The sequence below is a fragment of the Oncorhynchus clarkii genome, chromosome 21, assembly GCF_045791955.1.
Source record: "Oncorhynchus clarkii lewisi isolate Uvic-CL-2024 chromosome 21, UVic_Ocla_1.0, whole genome shotgun sequence".
Lineage (NCBI taxonomy): Eukaryota > Metazoa > Chordata > Actinopteri > Salmoniformes > Salmonidae > Oncorhynchus > Oncorhynchus clarkii.
The window spans coordinates 20,901,164-20,922,214 of record NC_092167.1 but is presented as its reverse complement, the minus strand read 5'-3'; the positions used below and the strand labels follow the sequence as shown (position 1 = coordinate 20,922,214).

Here is a 21,051-nt window from a genome sequence, read left to right as displayed (position 1 = left end):
AGGCGAAAGTTGAAAAGATAGCAGCGCCGAGAGAGGATCTCCGGGGGATCACATCCAAACATGCATGACTCACTGGGGTTCCTTCCTGTTGGTCCTCCTACGCTACTCCCTCTCCTACATGCCATAGTGCTTAAGTGGAACATGGCCCCCTTTTTGCTTTACTGCTGTTTATTTTAAAAGAAAACCTGTAAAATACTTCAGTACATGAGATGAGCAATGTGTATCGTGTAAGGTAGTAAAAACCAATGAAGGTTGGCAACGCTCAAGTTTCCACTACATTCCATCCCCCTAACCAAACGCAATGACCTGAGTGAATTCACTTAGGCTAACTCACCCACACATACAGTGGCTTTAGACATTGGTAGACATTTCCACTGCGTGCCAAACAGGCCTGTGAGACTAATAGAGGGTAAGTGAGAGATTATTTAATTGAAACTTCCTGGACGTCTGGTCCTGCAGGTCAAACAAACACCCCATTCAGTCAACTGGTGTCGGACTTCATTTGTGAGTGAAGATAATAGGTGTTGGGCTTCAATCTTTAATCTTGTCACCCAGAATCAAATGTCATGCTGGTGGGCTTCTCGATATGCTACGAGAGACTACATAATCTTAAATGGTAGAGTCGTTATCAGTTTTTTGCAGTATAAAAGGAAGCTGCCACTTGTGCAATAAAGTCAAAGCGTTCTATCTCTGATCTGTCAGCACAGTGTGATGCCCATTGTTTAGATGATTGTGAAGCTACCCTTGGATCTACTTCCTATCCTCTAGGAGGTCAACTAGGAAACCTGGAAGCATTATCGTGACCCGGAAATGTTTTCATCTCCGTATTTATCAGCAGCTCATTCATCTACACCGCTCTTTAAAACATTTCATCATCAAAGCAAGATGTCACAGACAGCTCCTTAGCTTTTGATGGTGATACCCATTCTATCTCTATGGTGAAACCACTGTCCGTTCACTGTTCCCATTAGCTAACAGTGAGATTATGGCTATCAGTTCATGTTCAATGGAGACCTTTGACTACTAGGAAAGGGAAACGCGTCCCTGACCTGTGCTCTTCATCTCACTCATTGGACCCCCGCTCCCAGCAGGTAAAGTATGATGAACCGTCAGTGACTTCCGACACATTAGGGCCAAGTAACAACCACAGTGCTTCACTGCTCTGTGCCAGAGTCCCTCTTCCCTCCCTTGCATACTGTACAGTACATATTTGGTGTACTGTCAAACCATCAGTCAGAGAAACCCCCAAAATGACTGTTGCCTTACGCCATGAGACACCGCACAGCAGTTGGGATACCCAAGACGCATGACAGTATGGAAATAGCTCCTTATAATTCCAGGAGGCTGAGGGAATGCAGGGTAGTCACGGTAATGGGCAGTCCTATGCTGAGCACAGTAAAAATGACTTTTCTATTTACTTTGGTCATATAAGGCTGTCTCATTGACTGACCACTGAAAGGCCTGGGCTGTTAGATCATTGGAATGGTAAACCTAAATAATGCCTATGTGCTGTCAAACTAGAAGATAAACCCAGTAACTGTACACTGTTTTATGAGTAACTGGAATCGCTGTCATTGGGTGTTTTTATATTTTGTTGACTAGCCTTCTTATCCTTGCAACATGCCAGGGACACTAAAGGGGATACCTAGTCAGTTGCGCAAGTGGATACGTTCAACCAAAATGTGTGTTCCGCATTTAACCCAAACCCTCTGAATCAGAGAGGTGGGGGGGGCTGCCTTAATCGACGTTCACGTCCTCAGCGCCTAGGGAGCAGTTGTTGTGGGTTAACTGCCTTGCTCAAGGGCAGAAAAGCAGACTTTTCCCCTCCTTGCCGGCATGGGGATTTGAACCAGCAACATTTTGGTTACTGGCTTAACGCTCTTAATCACCAGGCTACCTGCTATCAGCAACCAGTGTGTTATTGTACTGGTAATGCACTGAGCTCCTATGCATTCATTGGCATCTAGTTCTAGTAGGATTCCACTGGCAGCTTAAAATGGGCCAGTACGTGTGTTTCCTCTTACTTAACCAGCAGTCCTTCCCAGAAACAGTTAAGGAAGGTGAGTGGGAGGAGGGGGCTTAGCTAATCGGTGAAGGATGGTGGATGGACTGGAGACCAGTGATTCATGGGAATTGAGGTTGGAGGGCCGTGGATTCACCGGATGTAGACGTCACACTGCGTGGAGGCAACCATATGTTCCTAGGGAATTGTGGGAACCCAAATATAGACATGATTTCACAGGAATACCCCTATTAGTTGCTGTTTTCCCTATACGCATACCATAGCATGTGGTCACTATGATATCGCACTGTATGACTTAACGGTATTAATATCTGCCCACTACTATAATTACACTGAATGTGTTCACTGCATTATGTTGCGTAGATAGAGCTACAATATCCTCTATGTATTGCATTTACAAGGACCCATGGCAACCCTAACACACAGACTTCATTTTTGCGGTAGCATTGAACCATTGAACCAAAGCGGGTGTGGGGCTTACTGTGGCCTGTGAGTTATGGAGTATTGTCCTTTTATCCGTCAGCATGCTGTCATTGTGCTTGGCTCATCCTCTACTCCCCCTCTGGTAGTGGTGAGCCAGGCCAGACCATGGCCCGTTGGGTGTGTGTGGACCGCGGTGTTACCGGACAAACTGCTGTGTGAGGTACCGCTGCTCATCCCAAATCCAGATTTACAGCACCACAGGAGAAGCTGCACAAACATTTATTCACAGCATCATGGGAACATTGTGCTGTTTCACACTAATGTCCTGAAATTGATAGTGATGTTTGGGCAACTGAGGATGACTAGGCCATTTTAGAAAGAGAATATGTCATAGGCCATTTTAGAGTTTCGATAAATGTTTTGTCTCACCATTACAATGGAACAGTGTTTTTGTATTTTCCTTCAACTAGTCATGAAGTGGCTGTAAGTGTTGTATATATTTGGGGAATTGGTGGCTGTAAATTCAGTTTTAAAGCAAAGTATTATACTTGGTTGTCTATAAAGGACAGTATACAAAGTGCAGATCGTGAGAAAGCAGCTTGTGATTGCTTTTGCATAACCCAATAATGATAAATGTTGTCTTTAGAAACAGGGCCTATAGGCACACTGAGAAGACTCTCTCAATTTATTGCTTTACTGGACATGAAGCAATATACTCAAACCACACTCAAAACCCTCACGCCACACTTGCAATTCCTTGTAGCGCCCCATTGTCCCTGAGTGACTCCCTGTCACTTCTTCTTACACAGTGTGCCCTATCCAGCCCATCCTGGGTAAAAAGAGGTCAGGCCAGGTGAACCCTACCACTCGTCTACTCATGTTGTTCTCTAGACAAACCGTTTCCTTTGCCATGCAGCCCTGGGCTATGAGGATGGAGCAGCCCTGGGCTATGAGGATGGAGCAGCCCTGGGCTATGAGGATGGAGCAGCCCTGGGCTATGAGGATGGAGCAGCCCTTGGCTATGAGGATGGAGCTGCCAGGCCAGGGTTTGGTTTGAGTGAGACATCAAAAGCGAGGCGGCCAGCTGCCCGAGACTCGTTCTACGGTAGAAGTTGGCTCTCGTTCCCTTCTGCCGGTATAAATAGAGCCAGGGTGTGCCGCATCCAGCTGTTCCAAAATATTTTTTTCCCCCCTTGATGTTCCCTTCCCTCTCTTTCTTCCTCTGTACTGGGGCCTCATTGAAAGCAGTGGCTGTGCTGAGATTTGGGCTCTGGCTTTGTGTAGTCTGCAGAAGATTCCCCTCTTTTGCCAAAAGGAGCTGCCTGTTCCTTCTATTGTTTTCCTCAGGTGTGTGGTGGAGTAAGAGCCAACATGCATGCACTCCCTTGTGTATGATCACATGTACTTGGCAATAAATCTTGTGAAATACAGTACAGGTCAGAGGGTAGAGCTAATATTGCACGAAATGACAACCTTTTATGGCCTATGTACAGTGTCTTTGGAAAGTATTCAGACCCCTTGACTTTTTCCACATTTTGTTACATTACAGCCTTATTCTAAAATGGATTAAAAAAATCCTCCGCAATCTATACACATTACTCCATAATGACAAAGCGAAAACAGGTTTTTAGAAATAAAAAACATATACCTTATTTACATAAGTATTCAGCCTTTTGCTATGAGACTCAAAATTGAGCTCCAGTGCATCCTGTTTCCATTGATCATCCTTGAGATGTTTCTACAACGTGATTGGAGTCTACCAGTGGTAAATTCAATTGACTGGACATGATTTGGAAAGGCACACACCTGTCTAAATAAGGTCCCACCATTGACACTGCATGTCAGAGCAAAAACCAAGCCATGAGGTTGAAGGAAGTGTCCATAGAGCTCCGAGACAGGATTGTGTCAAGGCACAGATCTGGGGAAAAGGTAACAAAAATATTCTTCATCATTGAAAGTCCCCAAGAACACAGTGGCCTCCATCATTCTTAGGTGGAAGAAGTTTGGAACCACCAAGACTCTTCCTAGAGCTGGCCACCCGGCCAAACTGAGCAATCGGGGGAGAAGGGCTTTGGTAAGGGAGGTGACCAAGAACCTCAGTGGAAATGGCAGGACCTTCCAGAAGGACAACCATGGTTCCCAAGTGGCGCAGCAGTCTAATGCACTGCATCTCAGTGCTAGAGGTGTCACTACAAACCCTGGTTCGATTCCAGGCTGTATCACAACTGGCCGGGATTGAGAGTCCCATAGGGCGGAGCACAATTGGCCCAGCGTCGTTAAGGTTTGGCGGGTGTAGGCCGTCATTGTAAATAAGAATTTGTTCTGAACTCACTTGCCTAGTTAAATCAAATGAAAATCTCTGCAGCACTCCTCCAATCAGGCCTTTATGGTAGAGTGGCCAGACAGAAACCACTCCTCAGTAAAAGGCACATGACAGCCCGCTTGGAGTTAGCCAAAAGGCACCTAAAAACTCCCAGACCATGAGAAACAAGATTCTCTGGTCTGATGAAATCCAGATTGAACTCTTTTCCCGGAATGCCAAGCGCTATGTCTGGAGGAAACCTGGCACCTTCCCTACGGTGAAGCATGGTGGTAACAGCATCATGCTGTCAGCAGCAGGGACTGGAAGACTAGTCAGGATCGAGGCAAAGATGAACAGGACAAAGTACAGAGATCCTTGATGAAATCCTGTTCCAGAGTGCTCAGGACCTCAGACTGGGGGCGAAGGTTCACCTTCCAACAGGACAACGAGCCTAAGCACACAGCACACAGCAAACACAACGCAGGAGTGGCTTCAGGGACAAGTCTCTGAAGGTCCTTGAGTGGCCCAGCAAGAGTCTGGACTTGAAGCCGATCGAATATCTCTGGAGAGACCTGACAATAGCTGTGCAGCAACGCTCCCCATCCAATCTGACAGAGCTTGAGAGGATCTGCAGAGAAGAATGGGAGAAACTCCCCAAATACAGGTGCCAAGCTTGTAGCATCATACCCAAGAAGACTCTAAGCTGTAATCACTGCCAAAAGGTTATTCAACAAAGTACTGAGTAAAGGGTCTGAATACTTACATAAATGTGATTATTGAATTTTTTTGCAGAAATTTCAAAAACAGTTTTTGCTTTGTCGTTATGGGGTATTGTGTGTAGATTGATCAGGGGTAAAAACGATTTAAATCAATTTTAGAATAAGGCTGTAGCGTAATAAAATGTGGAAAATGTCAACGGGTCTGAATACTTTCTGAAGGCACTGTATATCCAATCATATTTTCATGCTTGTTTAAGCTTTAAATTTTGCCCCACGCTTCCTAAAGTGAGCATTAGCACGATTGGTAACAACAACATCATCAATTCAGGAGAGTACTCTCACCCTTCCCTTTAGGCTTATCTCACCCCACCTTAGGTGCTAATAACCTTGTAATGGGCCTTGCATGTTATCAGGCTACATCATGCGGTGTATGTTATTCACACAGTAATGTAGGTTGAACATTTAAGTGATAATCAACAACGCATGTACAGTATGATTTTCAGCTCAGTGAATCTATGGCAGTTGATTGATGCCATGAATCACCCAATTGGTACAATGTTTATTTTTTGATTCAGTCTTACATTATCTAAACTAATTTCATTCAGCCCAACACCATTTATACTGTAGTTATGCTCGCAAATACAATACTTAATAAATTATAGTAAGTTGAGGACCTACGGGCAGAGTCCCAACCTGGAAACTGTCTTCAGTCCTCGGCTTTCCCATTTAACTCTGAGTGGCGGACTGCTACGTCAGAGTGGCCACTCAGTGGTGGATTTCCCAACAGCCCTTCTCTTCCTGTTCAATAAATGTCCTGGGGCAACACCAATCTACTACATCCACTGTGTGTCCCGGGACTCCTGACTGTGTCAGAACAACTCTCTCCTTTCACTTCTAGCTGATGGATTCTTGACTCTATGGTCTGTACTTCCTCATCCGGACAGATGTTAATAGAGAAGGAAACCGTCACTTTCCAGAGGCCTATAGAACTCCACAGTATTAGCACCTGTTCTATGTTCCCGGCCTTGTTTCATTTGCTTAGCCCACTTTCTTTCTTCTCTCCTTATTTGTTAATCCATTGGGCCACTTTAGGGCTTTGGCTCTGGATATGGATTTGACTTTTACAGTGTATTAGTCCTAGAGGGAATGGTGCTTTTAAAGGCAGGGTGTGGGGGGTTCAAAACCATTTCCTTTGCTCCTCATTTAGGCCTTCACTATAACACACTTTCCAGTTCTCTTACGCGCCACTACAACTAAATAGTTTTGTTGTTGTGTGACTGTAGAGTCCCCTCATTGGTCAGTGTTTTGGAGGGATACTTGAGTATTTCAATTTGGCTGTCCTATCACATCTTAACCCTGTTTGCAAAATTCGATCATTTACTGTTACCAACTGTTTGAAGGCCTACTTCTGACTTTCAATGAAACTTTCTAAACCCTCTCAGTGCAAATTGCCTGTTGAACCCCCCCTTTTAAATTGAGTAAACAAAGTTTGATACCAGTCGTCTGTTCTATCAGCAACCAGGACCTCGACCATCTGCTCAACTCCCGTTGCCAAATTGACTTTTGGAATGTTTATTTTTACCCATCACCTCATTAGCATATTGTATAAATGAAAAACCCATCAGAGCTGTGCAAAGACAAACACCCAGCAATCTGTCATGTAATGTGTTTATGGGCTTGCGTGAAATTGGGAAAGTCGTTCAAATTGTTCAACTTCTGGACAAAGCTTATAAACACATTTTACTTTTACTTTCCCGAAACTTTTACTGCAATTTCTAAACATCATAAATCAATCAAAACATGAGAAATCAACAACTGCATCACAAGAAGAGGTATGAGTAATTACATAAACTGTCAAGTTGTGTACATGCAACTGACGCGAAAACTGGTTGTATGCCAATTCCTCGTCCAAACTATCTGTTGAAGACTTTTTGGGCAGAAACCTAATGTTTTGAACTAGAACTCCAATAAAAGTGACATTTTCTGCTATCAAACAATGTTTTCTCTGTATGCCTCCACTAAGAGGCCAATGACCAGAGGTTCACAGCTTTCCTGATCCCAGGATCGAGTGACTTTGCTGGGTGTAATTGCATACATTGCCTCCTTACTTCTGCTGACACTTTTCCAAAGACCCAGTGTATTGTAGCCTAACCCTGGAGAATGTGACATCTCTTTCCCTTTTAGACGGAGAGGAATGCCCTGCAACACTGATCGTTTTTGCAAGACTGGTGCTGCCAAAGACCCCGTCTGTCCCAATTATGTTGGTTCTCACTTTTTTCAAATGTAGAAGCCAGCTGAAATGTAGCTAGGTTAGTGAATTGATTAGCACTAATAGCCCTGCTGCATGACTCTTACTGAACCACCACAGCAAAGTTGGATTGAAATAGCAACTGTTTTGGTAGTGGTAGTGTCTATTCTTCTACTTAGGCTATGCATTGGGGGGTATGACAACCTACACGCATATGTGTTTACCTAAAATAGATGACCTCTGAGTGAAGTTGTGGCCATGTTCTGTTATTAAATCATATTGAATCATGACTTTGTATGAATCATATCCATTTGCACAATATTTTCTCAACATTTGTCAGAGTGTATTCCTCAGAACACTGTGCAGATGTGCGAAGATGACTTCGAAAATATCTCTGAACGGCCAGCCGTTCCCTCAATTAGAAGTGCCATGGACATTGCATACTTCTAACCTCTTCCTTGCCTCTCTTCGAAACCCATGAACCATTCGCAGGTGCATTGGCCAAAGTGTTCAGAATCTTCACCATCAAATACATCTCCATCACAAACCTGGTGTTCGGTATTCTCAGGAAACTTCCACTCTGGAAACTTCCATCCCTGAAAATAGGTATGGAAGTCTGTCTGTTTTCCAGACAGATGTTTCCCTCATGGAAACGCACTCCGATCAGGATGCATCCCAATGGAAGCCAGATGACCCTGAATTCCATGACAATAATTATCATGCCCCATTAGCAGTCTAACGACTTACGATGTCATACACTGAGCATCCGATGTATAGTTTGCGGGGGCTCATCAGTAGCACAAGGCTTACCATTACTGTAAATGCAACTTAAACGGTGTGTTGTCTGGTTGGGAGATGTGTGTTATGTCTACGACTTAATTCAGTTCCTTTCTGGAAGTACAACTACAAAGGCTGTGGCACGTTTATCTTGTGTCGTGACTTGGCTATGATGAAGTGTAGTGGTTTGCTTACAAAGAAGTTCACAAAGTGTACATATGGGTCTGAAGATGGCGATGATAGATGGTTGGCTCTAGGTTAAGAGTGTTTTCTTGATGCCCAAACTCTTGTGCATTTACCACACCAAGCACAATCAAAGACCTCAGAGAAACCACTGAATAACCTGATGAACAAGAGGATGTTCTGACAGTCTGGTATGGAATCTGTAGTTAACCATCCATTCACTTACCCGTAAAAATTTCTATGGAAAATATTAATCCTCAACTTCCAGGTTTTAATCTTGATTTTGTAAAAGATTCATCAATCCGCCGAGCACTGTTTCAAGTTACTACGGCACATACATATATAGTACGGAAATAGTTCTGAGGTTTTGCAATGCCGATTTCAAACGGGCAGATCAAATCCACTCAGGCCAGGTGTGTGATTACAGTCAGTTATTTGTGTGTTCTTCATTCGTCTCTCAAGGCCAAGTTAATCTTTGAGCAGGGTTTTATGTGAACAGGCTGTCTTTGGTTTTGATGCCAGGAGATCTTTTTCAACAGCGGCCTGGGTCAGGGTCCCCCTGCTCTCCTCCTCTCCTCGTCTGCTTAAGTCTTTTCGCTGCTGTCCGCTTCCTTGATGTGGCAGCTTTGAATGGCCATCATAAAAATTAAGAGATCATACATATGCGGGGATGGATGCACCATGTGTTGCGTTGGATAATTGATGCGCCCCCTTAGAATGACTCTACCCCCTCAAATCAGAGCTTGATAAGTACCTATTTACAATTGTACATCTAAGTACTTATCCATCTGGCCACTCTCCTAGCTAACGGGCTAATGTGGTGGAGAATGTGTTTTGTTTGACCTTTCACCTGCCCTCTTAGATCTCCTTTTTGTCTAGCCGCTCATTGTTTTATTAATTGCCAACCAACATCTGAAGTTTTACGATAAATGTTTTACAGTACCACTGTTACATTGTACATTATATTAGACCCAGACCTCGACTTCGCAAGGATCCTTGGGCAATTATAATGGTCAAATAATTTTTTAGGTCCCTCCATTATAAATGTGGTGATTCACTAAGGATGGTTATTTGGGCACAAAAGTTACGTGACAATTAGCCTCGTCCAACATGATGACACTTGCAAAGGCAGGGTCGTTGGATGACTCATGTCCCCTCTGTTCAATGTGCTGCCCTTTAGTTTGTGGGAAATTCCATGGGTCCAACAGACTGGACAAAATTATTCAATGTTTTATCTATTTGTCTACATGCCGACGACCCAACGTTCCACTGAGCTCAACTTTAGAATTGAGTGAGGTGGGGGGATTTAAGAATGTGACGGAGGTGTTTGGAGGTTAGGGAAGTGTGATTCATGACAGCCTTCGGCCCTAAATGATCCAAATTACTTTTACACACAAAAAAAAAAAAATATATATATATATATATATATATATATATATATATATATGACTGAGTGTTTTGGCCCGATTGATGGGCTTCCCTGAAGTATGTGCCAGACCTGGTCGTCTGGTGCGTTACTGTAAATGACGGCAACCTCATGTTGTGAAACCAAACCTAGACTGGTGAAATCACTGGCCGTATAATTAGATTTTGTGTGTGTTTTCTCAATTACTTGACCATACTGAACACATTGTTAATGGTTTTCGGGTGGGAACAGGAAAGGCAAGTACAGTAATTCATGCAGCTGTAAGAAAACAAAAGCCGAGACAAATCAAAATGTACACGTCTGAAAGCTCATAAGCACGTCTCAGTCTGAGATGGTTTTATGCCAGGTTTAGTGCCCAGACGTATTTGATCTTCCTTCTGATGTTCCGCGCTGCCAGTGTAACCTCATTAGATAGGATGTGGTCTCTTCCCTCCACCGTGTCTCCCGTCATTGCCACATTGATGGGAATGACTGGGAGATTTTCAGATTACACATCCAGACAGAGTTGGCGGCCACAAATCTGCCCACCCAAAACCACTGTCATTTTAGGACAAGCCCCCACAGCGAAACCACTGTCCTCAGTCATTCTCATACACATGTTATATCAGGTGTCTCCCTGCTACATAGCTCACATGTGCCGAATACAAAATAATTCAGCTTGCGTCTGAGGCTTAGTGAATGTGCTTTTCTCTGGCATTGATGGAGATTTCCATTAAAAAAATCGAAATACCAACCACAAATGGCCAGGAGAACTGTTGATCGGTAGGTAGCTTTTATTTTACCTTTTTAACTAGGCAAGTCAGTTAAGAACAAATTCTTATTTTCAATGATGGCCTAGGAACAGTGGGTTAACTGCCTGTTCAGGGGCAGAATGACAGATTTGTACCCTGTCAGCTTGGGGATTTGAACTTCCGGTTACTAGCCCAACACTCTAACCACTAGGCTACCCTGCCGGCCCAGCTTATTCTTCAGAATTTAATTTTTTAAAATCTTTATTTAACTAGGCAAGTCGGTTAAGAACAAATTCTTATTTTCAGATCTGTACCTTGTCAGCTCGGGGGTTTGAACTTGCAACCTTCCACCGCTCTAACCACTAGACTACCTATTGAGAGGTACATTGAGGAGTCCATTTGTCTTTCTATGAGCCAATGTGTTTCACCTAAACAGAGGATACTTATTATCTGGGTCCTGAGGCTCTTTGTACCATTTTTAGGGATTTCAAGTGGTTGACTCACTAGTATTAATTGATTGTGTAATCATGATTTAAAACGCACAGTTTGAAAGTAGATTATAAATTCACAATGACACTTCCAACTCACACAGTGGTTTTCAGCCTATTATGGATGCAAGTTAGATTGTGTTATATTGTACAGCTTGAGGCTGTAGTTTCACGATCTCTCAACACGGTTGGCACTGATGTCCTAGCAACCTTGTGTCTGTCGATGATTAACACTAAACAGACAACATCCAGACGGGGGGGGGGGGGGGGTCTTCTCTGTTCTGTTCAGTCCTGTCCACTGACAGCCAGACGAGGGGTGGATAAAACGATAGCAGCAGCTGCCTTTGCCCTAGCAGATCTGTCAGGCCTGAGCTCACAGCTGTGTGCGTACTCTGGCTGTGTGCCCTCTGCTCTGACTGAAAATCTCTCATCTGCTTATCTAAATGTTTTCTCTCGGAGTGTGCCAGGAAGAGTGTGTTCTTATATCCAGGCCCACCGTATAATGCTGATGTTATATTGTACTGTAAGATTGCAATAAAAATTTAAGTGATGTTACAAACACACCCCATTTGTGGTGTTCAGGTAATGTACTCAGAAGAATACTTTAGACAAATGAACTGTTTTTACCATACCACGACTTGATATGCCGTATTATTAACACCACGATAACACTGTTAACTGACCAGGTTTCTCTAGTGTCTGCCTAGTGTAATATACAGTTTAAGTCGGAAGTTTACACACACTTAGGTTGGAGTCATTAAAACTCGTTTTTCAACCACTCCACAAATTCTTGTTAACAAACTATAGTTTTGGCAAGTCTGTTAGGACATCTACTTTGTGCACGACACAAGTAATTTTTCCAACAATTGTTTACAGACAGATTATTTCACTTATAATTCACTATCACAATTCCAGTGGGTCAGAAGTTTACATACACTAAGTTGACTGTGCCTTTAAGCAGTTTGGAAAATTCAAGAAAATGTCATGGCTTTAGAAGCTTCTGATAGGCTAATTGACATCATTTGAGGCAAAAGTTGTGTGCGAGGAAGGAGGGCTACAAATCTGCCTCAATTACACCAGCTCTGTCAGGAGGAATGGGCCAAAATTCACCCAACTTATTGTGGGAAGCTTGTGGATGGCTACCTGAAAGGTTTGACCCAAGTTAAACAATTTAAAGGCAAATGCTACCAAATACTAATGGAGTGTATGTAAACTTCTGACCTACTGGGAATGTGATGAAAGAAATAAAAGCTGAAATGAATCATTCTCTGTATGTGAACTTCCGACTTCAACTGTACGTTTGTCGGAATGCATGTAACTGATGTGATTGCGTTGATACAGTCTAATCTAACTAAAGGGGGCTGTTACATTGAGACTCAAACTCTAAAACTCTCCAGTGAGTCTATATCATCTCTGTGTGCCATTTCAAACAATAGGAGATTTAGAAATTGGTTTCAAACTGGATAAGCCCTCTCTTTAGATTACATTTCCATCTAACAATGGTATCAGGGGATCTATCAGTGGCAAGAATGTGTTTTTAAAGAACACGTTTGAAGTCGTCTGTTGACGTTTCCTCCTCCTCTCACATTGCACACCATGCTATGAGAGAGCCCATGACGCCTGCGGTGGGGCTGGGTTGTCTAAACCCATCCCAAGAAGCTTTGGCTTTGGTCTCGCTCTTTCTCATTTCCCAGAACTTCTCTTTTGTGTAATAAACCAACATTTTTCAGAAAATACCTCATGCTTCCCTAAATTGGGTGGCTTTAAGTTTAATGCGGTAGTTCGATAATGGTCTTTGAGAAGTCTTTCACTTTAAATTATGTTTTTGATTCTATACCATACGTCAGGTCTGAGCTATGCCTCGCAATTAAGTTTAGGGAGGAACTTGTGTTTTGCTTTTAGTAGTCAGTCACTCACATGGACAGCGCAGTTCAATCATAGCCAAGTCATAGTCTTGGAGCCCTTGTCAATCAAATTAGGTATAGATAGATACTGGTTATAATTATTTGGACCTCAGTGTAGCTCTAAAACGCTTTCCCTGCTTCACAGTCCTAACACGCTACCCATTTACGATATCAAGGTTGCTCTTCAGAGAAACCCTCCATCTACTTAGTTGGTATTAGGATTAATGCATACTGCATGTTCTCTCCTCTGCCAGTGGTTTTTCAGACTGTGGTAACACTCTACTTTGTCTTCTTTCCCAGGTGACAACACCAACGTTCCCTGTGGTGGTCAAGATGGGTCATGCCCACGCCGGCATTGGCAAGGTAAGCCTCCCTGCGACGTTGATTCGGAAGCGCACACCACCACAACTAAGGTCTGGGCACTCCCTGGCTGCTCATCTCTCCACTTCACCATTGCATGTCTGGTCTTGATTTGTTTGTGTTTATGCTAACCTATCACATACTGTACAGTTAGGAGTTGAGCTGTACATAACAGACCAGGCTCCTTCTCTCTTCTCAGTGTATCTCTGAGCGTGATGATGGCATGACATCCCTTCCATAAGCAGACTATCAGTCTTGGAGAGGAGGTGGAGAAGGGTGTGAAGCTGCAAGCCTTGATTTCACAGTGTGTCTGATAGGAAGGGACTTTGGGGGCTTTTTCAGGGGGTTTACATGTTCATAAGGAGTTAGGGAGGAGATGTGGGAATGATATGGGCATCGGCAAGCTGATCAGCGTCAGGATCTGAAGACCACCTAGTTACCTCATAAAAGGCTGGATATGCTACTGTTTGGCCTGTTTCCTACGATGTCAAGCAAAGAGGCACTGATTTTGAAGGTAGACCTTGAAATACATCCACAGGTACACCTCCAATTGACTCAAATGATGTCAATTAGCCTATCAGAAGCTTCTAAAGCCATGATGTAATTTAGATTATTTTTCCAAGCTGTTAAAAGGCACAGTCAATTTAGTGTATGTAAACTTCTGACCCACTGGAATTGTGATTAAGTGAAATAATCTGTCTTTAAACAATTGTTGGAAAAATTACTTGTCATGCACAATGTAGATGTCCTAACCGACTTGCCAAAACTATAGTTTGCTAATAACAAGAAATTTGTGGAGTGGTTGAAAAACACATTTTAATGACTTCAACTGTATATGCGCGTGTGTGTGTGTATATGTATACATATATAAACACACACACACACACAATTTCAACAGCAATGCAGTTCAGTGAACAGCCAACCAAAGCGAGTGATTACTAGCCCAAATGGAGCCCTCCTCACATATAATACAGGACCTCCCGAGCCAAGTCAGTGTGTTCACACAGTACACGTGGAAGCACTTCCTATAACTTCATCCCCCTTTCCATATAAAGGGCTGGGTTGGGTTTCCTCCATTACAGGAACCTGGAGTGCTATAGAGTTCCCACATGCCCTCTGGATCACTTAGCATAGACCCATTGTAGACCAGGACCTCACTTAACCCCCCTGACCTTACAGAGGACTGAGAACTAGGGGTAGAAGAGGGCCTGGATGTAGGCCATTCAAGTGCTTCACATGGCTTTTAAGTTGAGCTGAGAGACTCTTGACAAAAGACATTTGGTTAAAATTCAAGTATCTGGAGTTGTAGAAATTGGGACTAGGACTATGGCTAGTGATGGTGTTAAAACAACTGAAAATCCTATGTTTGTTTAACCTAATGCCCTTATTAGATTACATGTAATAAAGCGCAGTGTTTTCACTTAAACAGTTCTTTATGATCTGTAGCCTAAATTAAATGTTACGGCAAAATACAGTGCCTTGCGAAAGTATTCGGCCCCCTTGAACTTTGCGACCTTTTGCCACATTTCAGGCTTCAAACATAAAGATATAAAACTGTATTTTTTTTGTGAAGAATCAACAACAAGTGGGACACAATCATGAAGTGGAACAACATTTATTGGATATTTCAAACTTGTTTAACAAATCAAAAACTGAAAAATTGGGCGTGCAAAATAATTCAGCCCCCTTAAGTTAATACTTTGTAGCGCCACCTTTTGCTGCGATTACAGCTGTAAGTCGCTTGGGGTATGTCTCTATCAGTTTTGCACATCGAGAGACTGACATTTTTTCCCATTCCTCCTTGCAAAACAGCTCGAGCTCAGTGAGGTTGGATGGAGAGCATTTGTGAACAGCAGTTTTCAGTTCTTTCCACAGATTCTCGATTGGATTCAGGTCTGGACTTTGACTTGGCCATTCTAACACCTGGATATGTTTATTTTTGAACCATTCCATTGCAGATTTTGCTTTATGTTTTGGATCATTGTCTTGTTGGAAGACAAATCTCCGTCCCAGTCTCAGGTCTTTTGCAGACTCCATCAGGTTTTCTTCCAGAATGGTCCTGTATTTGACTCCATCCATCTTCCCATCAATTTTAACCATCTTCCCTGTCCCTGCTTAAGAAAAGCAGGCCCAAACCATGATGCTGCCACCACCATGTTTGACAGTGGGGATGGTGTGTTGCTTTTACGCCAAACATAACGTTTTGCATTGTTGCCAAAAAGTTCAATTTTGGTTTCATCTGACCAGAGCACCTTCTTCCACGTTTGGTGTGTCTCCCAGGTGGCTTGTGGCAAACTTTAACCTACACTTTTTATGGATATCTTTAAGAAATGGCTTTCTTCTTGCCACTCTTCCATAAAGGCCAGATTTGTGCAATATACGACTGATTGTTGTCCTATGGACAGAGTCTCCCACCTCAGCTGTAGATCTCTGCAGTTCATCCAGAGTGATCATGGGCCTCTTGGCTGCATCTCTGATTAGTCTTCTCCTTGTATGAGCTGAAAGTTTAGAGGGACGGCCAGGTCTTGGTAGATTTGCAGTGGTCTGATACTCCTTCCATTTCAATATTATCGCTTGCACAGTGCTCCTTGGGATGTTTAAAGCTTGGGAAATCTTTTTGTATCCAAATCCGGCTTTAAACTTCTTCACAACAGTATCTGGGACCTGCCTGGTGTGTTCCTTGTTCTTCATGATGCTCTCTGCGCTTTTAACGGACCTCTGAGACTATCACAGTGCAGGTGCATTTATACAGAGACTTGATTACACACAGGTGGATTGTATTTATCATCATTAGTCATTTAGGTCAACATTGGATCATTCAGAGATCCTCACTGAACTTCTGGAGAGAGTTTGCTGCACTGAAAGTAAAGGGGCTGAATAATTTTGCACACCCAATTTTTCAGTTTTTGATTTGTTAAAAAAGTTTGAAATATCCAATAAATGTCGTTCCACTTCATGATTGTGTCCCACTTGTTGTTGATTCTTCACAAAAAGTACAGTTTTATATCTTTATGTTTGAAGCCTGAAATGTGGCAAAAGGTCGCAAAGTTCAAGGGGGCCGAATACTTTCGCAAGGCACTGTATTTTAGTATGACGAGGTGAATACAGCAAAACAAGTGAATGATAGAAGTAACCAAACGTTAATCCATTTTTTTATTATGATATCAAATCTCCGAAAGAGACCGTTACAGCCTGACCATCGCATGGAATTGTTAATCCTGGTTGGGGAAGTTACGAATGGCTCACTAAAGGGTAGACTGATTTAACTGACACTGGAGAATATTTCTCAACCATTTGAAACTGGCCAGTGTCCAGAATCACATTGCTTTCCACCTCACCCAGCTCTTGATCCAACTGCCAGTACATACCCTCTTAATTACCTTTATGGTTTCTGCTTCCAGTATTATAGTTTACTTTATTTACTCAATGGTTCATCTTATTCTCTGCATGGCTTCTCATATTTACACCATGGTTTGGCTCCTTTTTCCCTGGCTCTCCAGAGGTATTGGGTTACACCTTTTGGAACCACAGTGGGTAGCCAAGTACACAAATACTTTCCTCGTGAACAAAGGATAACAATTTCCCCCTTGTCTAGCTACCTCCACCTCTGTCAAACATACTCAAGATGCTATCTCAAAGAGTAGTTATGACAGCGAATGAAATGCCTGATCCAAAAAGTGGGCAAACTCCTCCCCCAGATCTTTACCATAGTATACTTTTCCATCTCACTTGAGAAGAAGAGATGAGCTGAAAGGAGAGAGAGGTGGGGGTGGGAAAGTGAGCGCATCAGTCCAGTCCGTCCCTGTCCACGACAGCCCCTCACTGTTCCCACTGACTTTCACCGCATGGTGGATGAATCATAGTGCCAATGATAACAGCCAGAGGGGATGATAATGAGAGTCAATGGAGGGAATATGAAGGGAATGTCTAGGACTCTGATTGCTATCATCATACATCATATGGGTGATATACATTCAGATAGCTATACATTACAGGCTGTTGATGTATGGCTTTCTACTACTCCTTTGCCCCTTTTCCCATGGTCTAAGGCAGTTTCTGGAGTGTAATCCCTCTTTTTATCAATACAGACATATCTGGTTGGTAATTGGGTGTCTTCGGCTTAGTGTGCCTGTCAGTTTCATTTAATCAGTATTTAATCAAACCTGTTTACATATAAAAGATACAGCAGATTAGCATTTACTGTTCAAAAAGGAATCTACAGAATTGTTCTCTTTGGATAAGTTGTGGGTCGATTGAATTTAGCTATTGTTTGTCATCTCCATCAAAATGTTGTCTAGCATATTAGTGGTGGAAGAGGTGAGTTTACTCCCTTAATATGTAATGCGCTTTTGAGCACCTACTGTAAGTGGAAACGCGTAATATAAATGCAATCAATTATTACTGTACTGTCTGTATATAAAGTCACTGCGTACCTGATGAACTCACATGGGTGTGAGGAAAAAGTGCAGCTCCAAAAATTCTAACATTTTCCAGAGACAACGCTTTTCATTATCCTGTCTGTGTTGGATTTACATTCCTGTGGGATTCTATCAGTCTACTTCAGCTCCTGTCTCATAGCTTTTATAGCATGTTTGGTAATTAACCATCACAAACTACCAATTATGCATATCTTCCTGCTGATTTAACTAATTAGTGGCGTCTTCCTGTTTCAGATCAAAGTGGAGAACGAACTTGACTTCCAGGATATTACCAGTGTGGTGGCGCTGGCCAGAACCTATGCCACCTCTGAGCCATACGTCCTGTCTAAGTACGACATCAGGATCCAGAAAATCGGCAACAACTACAAGGCCTACATGTAAGTATGATGTAGTCTCTATGCTGTGTACACTGGGTTTTGTCTGTGACTTGGACATGTCAGCAATGATTGTGACTAGAATGAAACTATATGCCTTGCATGTGAATGACTTTACCAGAGAGAGGGGGAGAGAAAGACATGGAAACAGAGATGGATGAAGGGAAACAAAAAAAGAGATGGAGAGAAAGAGATTGATAGAGAGAGAGACCCTAGAATAGTCCTGCCTGCACGCCAATGTGAGTGTGGGAAGAGGCCCATGGTACACCCTTCCCAGTCAGTGGAGGCGTGCAGGGCTCACCCACACCACAGCACTTCCTTCTCTACCAAGGGACAACGACTAGGGTTGCACCCTGCACTGGCATTCCATTCTGTCTCCCAGAGGGAAGTGACAGCATCAGCCAACGTGACCGTGACCACAGGCCAAATTCAGCCTTAGTCTCAATCTTAGCTTGAACTAAAATAATCTTCTGAGTAACCAGCCACTTCAATTTCAAATGTTCAACAGCACCCTCTTGAATACAACAGACCTCGTGCAGTAAATGTAAAACACCATGTACAGTAACAATGAAAGTATGAATCTACGCCCTTTCTACTTTCATGTCTCTCAATCCGAACAATTATTGCTTGACTAAGAGGAGTGGAATTTACATCCTTATCTCAATTTATTTCCTCGGCACCAGTCATGAAAGCACGTCTCCAATTGACCTTGACACAAACATAATGTAATCATCAATGTAGAATTCAGCGATAACATTTCCCCCCCCCCCCAGGGTCTTCTGTAGAACTACTGTACAAAAACAAAACACAATGACTAAGCTAGCTGAACATTGCTTTCCATTCCAGTCCAGAGAATAGCTGAATGCCTGATTTAATTTCCTTGATTTTCACCTTTTCTAGGAGGACGTCCATCTCCGGCAACTGGAAGGCTAACACAGGCTCAGCCATGTTGGAACAGATCGCTATGACGGACAGGTAAGCTGGCCTATAGACACTTTGTTAGACATAATATAACAGATAAGCTTCATTATAATAAATTCTGAATGCTTATAGATGTATTATTGTGTTTATTAATTTGTACACAAGTAAATACAAGACAATGTGATGAGAGTTTAGAAGGCAAGTGAAAAGTGTATGTGCAGGAGAGGTGAAAACTAATAAACCTGAGGGGCTTGTATGACACCTCCCTCTTTCAAATATGTATAGAACAAAACAAACAGGAAATTATATCCTGATATGTCAAACAGTTAAACAAGATATAAAGCATTATACCTGCAGGCTTTAAGTAAAGTGTTACCAAAATTAGTTTTTCACTGCCACGGTCTGTTTTGTAATTGACAAAGACAATCAGTTGTGGATGTCGCTGTGTTCCAGATATCGTCTGTGGGTGGACTCCTGTGCCGAGATGTTCGGGGGACTTGATATCTGTGCTGTGAAAGCCGTCCACGGAAAAGATGGCAATGACTACATTATCGAGGTTAGTTCATTCTTAGCATGTACTGTCAGTGGCGATTTTAGCATGTAAATCTTAATGGGTCCCCCCAAAAAGCCACTACACAACACTAAACAATACATGAATTGTACTATAACGGTGACAAACGGTGCCCACAAACTGTTAGGGTCTACATAAAGCTGTCCCAACAGCAGAGTCTCAACAGCAGTCCCAACACCTTACCACTGCTACACCTGGCTATCAGCGGAGCCTTGTCTGGCAGCGGAAGTTTATTCAGCCTCATTTACTTACTTTAAAAAAATATATAGCTGATATGGCTGACTTGCTTAAACAAATGTGGTTTCTACTGACAATTGAGATGTACAAACTATGGCGCAAGGGCATGACAAGCGGAGGAGAGGCAATGCGTAATTTCTATTAAGACATTAATGAGAGAGCTAGGACGGATGTAGTCTAACTATTTGTTCAGCACTATTGAAATGTACAGCAACAGAATTCAGAACATGGGCCTATCTTACAGTGTTCTCCCTGTACACCAAGTCATAAACGTAGGATAAATAAAGGGGGCATATAAGCAGACAATGAAAGGTCATACAATATTCAATGATTATATTTCTCAAAAACAGGTTATAGGTTACATATGCACAAGTCAGAACAGTTGGTGAAATTAAGAGGTGAAAATAGACAAAATTATTAGGGTGAGGCACATGGGCTACTAACAGCTAGCTAACTAACTAACACAACACACTTAGTATTACTTTCATAGCTACAGTATACATATCTCCCTGGCATATTACATCATTTATGCAGCAGCATACAAGACTAAATGTGACCACGAAGGACCACCTGTTCAAGTGAGCGCAAGGTGAGTCCCAACATTTTTTGGACTTAACTTGTTGTGCTTTGATAACTTGAACAGGAAGGTGGCGCGGCAGTCCTTCGTGGGCACATTTTGTCATAAAAGTCTGGCATTCTCTGGATTTATGGTGCTTTCAAGATAACTAGGAACTCGAGAGAGAAAAAAAAGTTTGAATCATGATGAGGTCAGTGATCTTCAGGTCGTAGCTCTAGAAAAAGGCCTGAGTTCCAGATTTACAATTCCGAGTTGGATTTTCCCGGTCGTAGCTCGTTTTTCCAGAGTCCCCAGTTGTCTTGAATTTACTAAAGTCATATTTTTCAGTTCAGAGTTGTTGTTTGTGCG

General features: G+C 42.6%; 1 protein-coding gene across 1 annotated transcript in view; it reads left to right on the top strand.

Annotated features, from left to right (window-relative positions):
- The window catches only part of LOC139379358 (synapsin-3-like), a 121,917-nt gene that overhangs the window by 77,594 nt on the left and 23,272 nt on the right, over positions 1-21,051 (top strand). The window contains exons 7-10 of the mRNA XM_071122165.1: positions 13,525-13,587; positions 18,258-18,400; positions 19,298-19,372; positions 19,772-19,874. Of these exons, the coding sequence (XP_070978266.1) occupies positions 13,525-13,587; positions 18,258-18,400; positions 19,298-19,372; positions 19,772-19,874 (384 nt within the window). The remainder of the gene's footprint in view (positions 1-13,524; positions 13,588-18,257; positions 18,401-19,297; positions 19,373-19,771; positions 19,875-21,051) is intronic.